The sequence below is a fragment of the Balaenoptera physalus genome (genome assembly GCF_965194825.1).
Source record: "Balaenoptera physalus genome assembly, chromosome: 8".
Lineage (NCBI taxonomy): Eukaryota > Metazoa > Chordata > Mammalia > Artiodactyla > Balaenopteridae > Balaenoptera > Balaenoptera physalus.
Genome location: NC_138887.1, coordinates 47,504,527 through 47,514,965, shown reverse-complemented (window position 1 = coordinate 47,514,965; position 10,439 = coordinate 47,504,527). Strand labels below are relative to the sequence as shown.

General features: G+C 38.4%; 1 protein-coding gene and 1 pseudogene across 8 annotated transcripts in view; one reads left to right on the top strand and one right to left on the bottom strand.

Moving 5' to 3' along the window:
- The window catches only part of RUNDC3B (RUN domain containing 3B), a 152,227-nt gene that overhangs the window by 70,096 nt on the left and 71,692 nt on the right, over positions 1-10,439 (bottom strand). For all 7 annotated transcript variants that reach the window (XM_082472508.1, XM_082472512.1, XM_082472510.1 and 4 more), the window contains one exon: positions 6,911-6,996. In XM_082472508.1, the coding sequence (XP_082328634.1) occupies positions 6,911-6,996 (86 nt within the window). The remainder of the gene's footprint in view (positions 1-6,910; positions 6,997-10,439) is intronic.
- LOC309665790 (sugar phosphate exchanger 3 pseudogene) overlaps positions 1-10,439 on the top strand; it is a 306,970-nt pseudogene that overhangs the window by 256,748 nt on the left and 39,783 nt on the right. The gene's annotated exons all lie outside the window — the stretch shown is intronic.

The window sequence follows — 10,439 nt, the reverse complement described above, 5'->3', positions numbered from 1 at the left end:
TAATATAGCAAGAACTGTGTTATACACTATAGATAAAATGGTGAATAAGGTAAACATGACCCCTCTTTATGGAGCTTATAGTCTAGGCGAGAGGACAGGCTGAAAAAAGATAATCAGAGATGGTAAGTAGTATAAAGTAAATAAATAAGTTGTTGAGGTACAGAAAAATTAAAGGAGAACCCAACTTTGAAGAAAGTCATTAGGAAAGACATTCTCAAGTGTTTAGTCTGAGACCTTAGGCCCAGAGAAGTTTGATCACACAGGGCTCTGTAGGCCATATAACATTAACAATAATTGTAAACATTTACTGAGTGCCAGGCACACTTATAAGTGCTTTACATGAATTATCTTGTTTAAACTTTTCCACGAAATACTATGCCATGGAGGGAGTAAGCAATTTACCCAAGATTCCACAGCCAGAAAGTGGCGAATCCAGGGTCTGACTCCAGGGAATATATTTGCAGAGCCTGCTGGCTAAAGTAATGAGAAACCATTTCAATGTTTAAAGTGGGAATTGACAGGATCCCTTTTACTTTTAAGAAGGCTGGCTGGAAGCTGGGTGGCTACTGGGAGGGGGCAAACTGGAATCTCAGTTGGGAGGCCAATAGGGGAGTATAAGCAAGAGATGAGAGAGGTACGCATTACTCTTGCAGCCATGGCGATAAAGGTAAATGGGTAGATTCGAGATAGATTTTGGAGATAGGATCGAAAAGACTTGCTACTGGAATGACTGGAAAGAACGAAGGAGAGGGGCTTCCCTGGTGGCGCAGTGGTTAAGAATCCGCCTGACAATGCAGGGGACACGGGTTCGATCCCTGGTCCGGGAAGATCCCACATGCCGCGGAGCAACTAAGCCCGTGCGCCACAACGGCTGAGCCTGCACTCTAGAGCCCGCGAGCCACAACTACTGAGCACTTGTGCCACAACTACTGAAGCCTATGCGCCTAGAGCCTGTGCTCCGCAACAAGAGAAGCCACCACAATGAGAAGCCCACGCACAGCAACGAAGAGTAGCCCCCACTGACCGCAACTAGAGAAAGCCCGCGTGCAGCAACGAAGACCCAATGAAGCCAGAAAGAAATAAAATAAATTTATATATAAAAAAAGAATGAAGGAGAAAAAGGAATCAAATATGAATTTCAGATTCTGACTTCATCAGCCATGTAAGTAGGGCAGCGAAACCATTTGCCAAGAAGTGGGTGAACAGGGTTGCAGGACGGGGTGGGGCAGGGAATCAAGAAATCTGAACTATCTGGCTAGAGGTTTAAATGTGGTGCCAGCACCATACAGGTGGTATTTAAAGTTCCAGGGAGATGGATGAAATTCTGAGAAGAGAAAGAAGGGCAGACAATAGAGGACTGAGCCCAGAGAATACTGACACTAAGAAGCTGTGAAGCGTAAAAGAAGCCTGAGAAAGAGCAATTATAGAGGGAGAAAGAAAAGCCAGGGAACGCTATATAAGTTAAAAGCAGAGAGGTTTTTCAAGAAAGAGGAAGTTTTCAACTATTTTAGCTGTACAATGAAGTACAATGTGGACAGAGGAATGTCCATTACGTTTGGGTAGCGTGGGGATTATTGGTATTCTTTTAAAATTATCCTTGGTGGAGTGGTGAGAGGCAGAAGCTGGACGAGAATAAAGAGCGACTCTCAGGTAAGGAGATGAAAGTGTGTCAAGATTTTTGAGAAGTCTGGTGATGAAGCAGAACACGGAAATGAGCAGTATGAGAGGGAAATACAGGTTCAAGGGAGAAGTTTTTGCTTTTAAGGTAGGAGATACCAGTATATGCTTCTACATGGGTGGGAAGGATCCAGCAATGGGAAAGAGATTGAGGATGAGGAAAGAGAGAGGTGATAACTAAAGGAAGAGGTGAATGGGGATAGGATCTAGAAGAAAGCAGCCTCTGACAGGAGAGACATTCCATCACAACAAAAATGATCGTCTTGATTGGTAATATGATTGTTGTCTTCAGTCTTGACTCCTTGGGCTTTTCATCGGCCGTGGCGAGCTCCAGAGCCCCCTCAGCTACCACTTCACAAATGAGGTCCCAGGTCCCACAGAACAAGCACATAAGCAAGCACCAGGAGCAGCGGCAGAAGCTTTTCATTCCTTTTTACGGCTGAATAACATGCCACTGCATGGAATGTACATTTTGCTTATCCATTCATCAGCTGATGGATATTTGGGTTCTCTCGCCTTTTTGGCTAATTATGGATTATGCTGCTATGAACATTTGTGTCCATGTTTTTTTTGTGAACATACGGTTTTAATTCTCTTGGATATCTGTATCTATTTATCTAGGAGTCATGTGCTGGGACATATAGTAACTCTACGTTTAACCTTATGAGGAATTGCCAGGCTGTTTTGCAAAGCGGTTGCATCATTTTACTTTCCCACAATCGATGTATAACTGTTGCAATGTTTCCACATCCTTGCCAACACTTGTTATTATATGTTCTTTTGATCGTAGCCATCCTAGCAGGTGTGCAGTGGTATCTTGCAGTTTGGATTTGCATTTCCCTCATGGCTACTGATGTTACACATCTTTCATGTGTTTCTTGGTCATTTGTGTACCTTCTTTGGAAAAATGTCTATTCAGATTCTTTGCCCATTTTAAAATTTAAAAATATTTTATTACTGAGTTGTAAGAGTTCTTTATATATATTTCACAATCAAGCCTCTTACCAGATATAGGCTTTGCAAATATTTTCTCCAGTTCTGTGGATTGTTTTTTCACTTTCTTGAAGATATTCTTCAAAGCAATAAGCTTTACATTTTGATTCTGTCCAATTTATCTATTTTCCTTTTGCTGCTTGGGTGTTTAGTAACATGTCTAGGAAACTACTATCTAATCCCAGGTCATGCAGATTTACCTCTACGTTCTCTTCTAAGAGCTTTACTTTTAGGTCTGAGCCATTTTGAGTTAACTTTATATGTGCTGTGTGGCAGCAGTCCATAAGCACCTTTTAATAACGTTTATTTTTTTCATCTTAATAATGTAAAACTTTTAAACAGATTCAAATTCCTAAAGGCCTCCTTAGTTCTTGAAAGGTGTGGTAATTTATCACTACCCTATCTACTCTTCTATCCTTTAGAAAACTGTTCATCCACACCTTTTTTTTCCCCCTTTGTGACAGCTCAGTAATTTTGAAGTTTTACTTTATACTTTACTCTTCTCTTACTACTATCATATCGAGAAGATTAACGGTTCTTTGAACACTACTTTTGTCATCATAAATGAAGTATTGTGGTGCAACTGCAAAGTAATAAACAGGATTCCGCACAGTAATTTTTTTCTCTACTTTATCCTTTCCACACTTGTTACTTCAAAATCTTAACCAGAATATTTTCGATCTTGTTTCAAATGTCACATTTGTATTCTTTAGCTTAACTTTTTAAATTATTTTTCAGGCTGCGGGTGAGGAGAAAGTAAAACTTTGAGCAAATTATTCAGTTTCTACCTTACTTCTCTATCTCTAGGTTTTCCCAGTAACCTACCAAAATAATTCCTTTTTTTTTTTTTTTTTTTTTTTAGCTGGGATTCTCTTCTTGAGTCTGCCAACTTCCCACCTCTGGCTCTTTCCCAATAACACCCCAATCTCTAAACCGTGAAACTCTCCAAGGATTTTTTCAATTGCTCACCAAGATATACTCCACGGTAGCAAAAAGATCACATGAATTTCTCTAATACTCTGGAGCGATCGTCACGTACTTCAGAAGATTTATTGTAGTTGTGGGCCCCACAGTTCCTCTACCCAATCTTATCCTTGGATTTTCACTGATTAGTACTTTCAAGCTGCCTGTCTTAGCTCATGTAGCTCCTCCTGTACTGGGGTAAACACTTGTATCCCCATTTTAAAAGACCTCGTTACTCTTTATCTGTGAAGAGTAGAACAAGAAGAAATCACTTGATTCAGATACTCTCAAGATTCCTAAAGGATTAGAGATCACTTCTCATTGTTCTACAAGCACTTATGTCAGGAAGCATCCAGACAAAAAGGTAAGAGATAACTATTCTTGCCAAAAGTACGCATGTTATTTTACAAACCTAATCTTCCAAATACATATGTTTTCGCTAGGGGTTCACAATCAAATTTATTTATAATTAAGAAGTTTCTCTGGTTTGATTTCAGTTAAAAAAAAAAAGTAGTGTAAATAGTTAAAATAAAAAGACTTTGTCTTTTTGCAACTGCATTTTTTTAGTTAACTTTTAGGATGAGAGTTCTGAAGTAACTACTTACTTCATTTCTTGATAATTACAGAGCCATCATAGTCACATTTAAATACTGTGCGTGTATGTGTGTATATAAATATGATGTATTTCTGTGTATGTATAAACATATACTAAGCCATGTTTCTATTTGAATAATATGTTTATATATTGTTACAAGAATGTTTTTACTTCATGAACTTTTTACAGCTGAATCACTTCCTTTTTTCAAAAAAACCCAGCTAATACCTAAAAACAAGGCAAAAAGGATTTCCCTTAAAAAATGTAAGCTACTCACTCTAAAAATTGTCTATTCAAGTACTATTTCTACCCCACCCAACTGTGTAAACTAAGAAACAAGACTAACAACTTAGAGAGATTTTTTTTTTCTTAAATTTATTTATTTTATTTATTTATTTGTGGCTGCACTGGGTCTTCGTTGCTGCACGCGGGCTTCGTTGCGTTGCGGCGAGCAGGGGCTACTCTTCATTGCGGTACACAGCCTTCTCATTGCAGTGGCTTCTCTTGTTGCAGAGCATGGGCTCTAGGCACATGGGCTTCAGTAGTTGTGGCACGTGGGCTCAGTAGTTATGGCTCGTGGGCTCCAGAGAGCAGGCTCAGTAGTTGAGGCACACGGGCTTAGTTGCTCCACGGCATGTGGGATCTTCCCTGACCAGGGCTCGAACCCGTGTCCCCTGCATTGGCAGGCGGATTCTTAACCACTGCGCCACCAGGGAAACCCTAGAGAGATTATTAATGCTTTAATTTCTATTTAGAAAAGACTATCTTGTTATTGTATAGGAGATAATTATGGTATAAGCTTGGTTTTGATTTCATTAATTTAGGATTTTTAGGTTTGATCTATGAGATTCTGATACTACTTTTATTTTTGAAGCCTTATTATCTTCAATACTTAGTATCTTTCATAATTAAATGTATTTACTAGTGATGATAAATAAAACAAATGTTTGATTGCATAAGATTTATTTCAAATGTCTAAGAGTTTATCATCATCTCACTGTCTATCTTTAGAAATATCTCAAGAGTATCATATTGCTTTAAAAGAATTCAATACACATATATCAGATTTACTTTATGCAAATACTTCTTGGAGTTAAAAGTCTTTGTATCCTGGTCAAATTTATAATGGTAATTTTTTCTTTGTATCTTCCAAATAAAAAATTTATTGTTTTATTACCTAAAAACATAGAGACACCTAAGTAAAGATATTGTAATCTGTATCAGCTAGTTAGCTAAAAGAATGTGTCATAATAAAGGCCCAGATTTTCTCAAAATCCAAAATGTCAAATATGGCATCAGGACATGAAATTAAGATTCCAGATACATGACTTCTGTATGTATATTCCTAACTTTCTGTCAAAACTGGTTTACAGCCACTCTCTTCTTTAAGATATATGATTAACAAGGTAGAAATAAGTATGGTAATTCAGAAGTGTCTAAGGCAGTGCTGTCTGATAGAACTTTCTGCTATGAAGCACTGTTCTATATCTGTGCTGTCCAATTTGGTTGCCATTAACCACACAAGGCCAGTGAACACCTAAAATGTGATAAAGCAACTGAAGAACTGAATCAGTAATTTTACTTTTTTTTAAAATAAATTTATTTATTTTACTTATTTATTTTTGGCTGTGCTGGGTCTTCGTTACTGTGCGTGGGCTTTCTCTAGTTGCGGCGAGTGGGGGCTACTCTTCATTGCAGTGCACGGGCTTCTCACTGAGGTGGCTTCTCTTGTTGCAGAGCATGAGCTCTAGGTGCGCGGGCTTCAGAAGTTGTGGCACGTGGGCTCTAGAGCGCAGGCTCAGTAGTTGTGGCCCACAGGCTTCACTGTTCCGCGGCATGTGGGATCTTCCTGGACCAGGGCTCAAACTCGTGCCCCCTGCACTGGCAGGTGGATTCTTAACCACTGCGTCACCAGGGAAGCCCAGTAATTTTACTTAATTTCAATTTTAATTTACACAGTGGCATGTGGTTAGTGGCGACTGTATTGAATAGTACATATCTAGGATATTGAAAATATTGAATATTTTCATTTACAAATACTATTGAAATGGAAAAAAGTGGTTTCTTTAACAAAAGCTATAAATATAGATTAGCAGACCACAGCTGAGTAGGAATGACTGTTGTCCTAATATGAACCTTTTCTCGACCATCATAAAAAATTATTAAAGTCCTGTTTTGCACAATGTACCATCTTACAACCCAAGAAGAACATTGGTACAGACTGCCCTAAAAAGACAATTGAACAATCATTAATTATATTATATAAGAATTAAAGAAGTGAGTGATTCATTTATATTCTTTAAAAGCAATGAAATAAATATTGTGGTGTGGAAAGAGAAAGAATGCCATAGGAATTTCACAGATTTTTCTTCAAATTAGTTAGAAAAAAGTCTGTGGAGAGAATGAAACTTCACGTGTTGAAAAAGTAAGAATCAGAAATTGTTCAGAAAAAAGATATTCCAGGCATAATGTGAGGCTTGAAAAGATAAACCAAGGTAGATGTATGTTTAGTTGAGAAACTGCATTTTCCTGAGAAGACAGTGGATTTATCTGAGAAGTACAAAAAGGAGGAAATAAAATAGGCGAGGACTTTAAAAACAAATGTGTCTTCATCTATTCTTACTTCTAAGTCTTCAGGTAAATCTTTTAAATATATATTGAAAATTAAAAGGACTTTTAAACCTGGTTGTTTTGAAGTCTCTCAGAGCTGTAGAGATGTATTCAGATAAATGTTTTTCCATGAGCGCTACTCTGATCCAGGCTCTACCCTAAAAGGAAGAAGAAAGAATCAAACATGAAAAAAAAAAAATTAGAAGTTAAAATATATTTTGCCTGCTATGTCATAAAAATATAAACATTTTAATATGCAAAGAATAACTCACTCAAAATATGCATTTGATAAAGACTAAAAAATATTTAAGTAGATAAGATGAGGTAAATTTTAATTATATATAGTATATACTTTGTTCTCTGAAGGTGCAGGGTAGATCATGTCAGATTAACTTTCTAGCTTCAGAAGGGACATAACCATTAATATTGACTTAACTTGGGTTAGAGACTTCTTGTGAATTATATAAGGAAATCACAAGACATACCTCTTCACTTCAATGCCCAAATCAACATGCCAATTAAAATGAGTTCCCTTATAAAACATGAAAAAAAGAGTCCGTTCTCATTAATAAAAATAATCACCCTCATACCACTTGCTTAGTCTTTCCAGAGGAAGGTTTCAGACAACCAAATTTCATTATTTATCATGCATCCAAATCATGAGTTACTGAATTTGGTGCCTCCACAGCATTCTAAAGATTATTACCAAAAATTTAAACCAGAAAAAACACACAACAAAAACACCCAGAAGCATACTCTAGTACAAAATCACAGAAAACACACAATTCTAACAAAATATGAAAAATTTAATTTTACTTTTGAAAAGAAATAACATCATTCAATAGTTGGGACTAGCCAGTTAAGTTTTTTAATAATCCAAAGCATTTCTTCTGGATTCTTTGTTTAGAATGAAAGACTATAAAGATTATATTTTTTAGTGAGAATTTTATAATTCAATTACTTTCCTTTTCACTCAACCCTTTCACACATCTCCAGAAAATCTATGAAGATTAACTATATAGAAATTCAAAACACTGCAATGGCAGCTAAGAATAAAGGTGTCACTAACCAATATATATGATGGTCGACTACCAGTACAGAAAAAAAAGCACTGAAATGTCTACAGTTGTAGAAACGTCTACAACTCTAGTGAATTCACCAAAACTGTCAGACAGAAGGATCAAAACGGAGTTAATCCAGACGTGGAAAAACCTAGCAGGCTAGGACTTCCCTGGTGGTGCAGTGGTTAAGAATCCGCCTGCCAATGCAGGGGACACAGGTTTGAGCCCTGGTCCGGTAAGATCCCACATGCCACGGAGCAACTAAGCCCGTGCGCCACAACTACTGAGCCTGTGCTCTAGAGCCCACGAGCCACAACTACTGAGCCCGTGCGCCTAGAGCCTGTGCTCCACAACGAGAAGCCACCGCAATGAGAAGCCCGCGCACCGCAACAAAGAGTAGCCCCCGCTTGCCACAACTAGGGAAAGCCCATGCGCAGCAACAAAGACCCAATGCAGCCAAAAATAAATTACAATAAATTAAAAAAAAAAAAACAAACCTAGCAGGCTACAAGCAGCAGTATTGTTGGGAAATAAAGGAATGATATGGGTGTGGTTAGCATGCCAGTCAGTTTGCCCACCAATTTGCCCACCTTTTTTTAACCTAAAAATCCCTTAGCTTGCCCTGTGCTCGGTCTATTGTTTCTGCTGAGTCAGCCCAGGGGAACCTACAGTTAGTTGTAGCGGATTGGAACAGAGGAAGGAAGAGGCAAGCACCCGCTCCCAGTCTCAAGTTTCTTAAAATTTCATCTAAAAGACACAGAGACTAGTAGTAGTGGCTTGAATCAAAAAGCTACATTCTTAAACAGAAGCGGGAAAAGCTGCTCTCCAGAGAAAGTTAGACACAGGAGACCGTGCTATTGTTAAGATAAGAAATATGGGGGAAAGTCCTGCTTCCTGATTTATTAATTTCAAGCCACACAAAACTGGGCTGCACCTAGTTTCCTGTCCTTAGATGTTTGTGGAATTCTTTGTTATATTGTCATAATAAATGGTGCTCATTTTAACAGTTTCTTTTCTTTCAACAAAAGAAACAGAAGATATAAAGCTTGTTGGGACCATAAAGGGGGAAAAGCTGAAAATTAGGTTTAAGATTTTAGACTTTATCAGATAATGGTGAACCACTGAAGGTTGCTGTTATTGTTTGGGATACACAAATATTTGTTTGTTTGCCACTAAAGGTTTTTCTAAAAAATTAATAAAAGTAGTCAACACTTCTTAAGAATGTAATTAATACATGCTTGCCTCTGTTTTAAGAGTTTTTTACACATTAAGATATTTAATCCTCACAAGAACTGTGTGTGAGTCAGGTTACAATACTATCCCTACTTTACTATATGAAGAAACAAAAAATAGACACAACTGGAAGACAGGAAACTCTTGCCACCAAACCGACCAACCTAATTGAACTAATACCCATACACTCTACCTGCCCTCCTATTTCAGGGGATGAACTGTAATCATTTAAGATAGTAAAAAGACAAATCACAGAGTGGACAAAAATATTTGCATTATATGTATCTGACAAAAGAATCTCATTTGTAGAATGCCAAGAATTCTTACAAGTCCATAAGAAAAAGATAACTCAATTTAAAAATGAGCTGCAAGGGGAAGATTTTAAACTATAGCATCAATTTCTTTAGTAGCCATCAGAATATTCAGATGCTTTCTTCCTTTTTGTGTTAGCTTTGTGACAGTTTTCAAATAATTTGCCCACTTCATTTAAATTTTTTAATTTATAGGTATGAAGTTATTCATAATACCTTCTTTTAGGATTTTTAATGTCTGTAGGGTCGATGGGGTTTACCTCTTCTTCATTACTGATACTGGTAATTTATAATCTCTCTTTTTTTTTTTCTTTCTTGAGTAGCCTTACTAGAAACTTATCAGTTATAGTAATTTTTTTTTTTTTAAATATTTTATTTATTTATTTATGTATTTATGGCTGTGTTGGGTCTTCCTTTCTGTGTGAGGGCTTTCTCCAGTTGCAGCAAGTGGGGGCCATTCTTCATCGCAGTGCGCGGGCCTCTCACCATGGCGGCCTCTCTTGTTGTGGAGCACAGGCTCCAGACGCGCAGGCTCAGTGATTGTGGCTCACGGGCCCAGTCGCTCCGCGGCATGTGGGATCTTCCCAGACCAGGGCTCGAACCCGTGTCCCCTGCATTGGCAGGCAGATTCTCAGCCACTGCGCCACCAGGAAAGCCCCTATAGTAATCTTTTTAAAAACACAAACTGGGACTTCCCTGGTGGCGCAGTGGTTAAGAATCCGCCTGCCAATGCAGGGGATATGGGTTTGATCCCTGGTCCAGGAAGATCCCACATGCCACGGAGCAGCTAAGCCCATGTGCCACAACTACTGAGCCTGCGCTCTAGAGCCTGTGAGACACATCTACTGAGCCCGCCTGCCACAAGTACTGAAGCTCACGCACCTAGAGCCCATGCTCTGCAACAAGAGAAGCCACCGCCACGAGAAGCCTGGGCACCACAACGAAGAGTCGCCCCTGCTGGCCGAAACTAGAGAAAGCCAGCACACAGCAATGTAG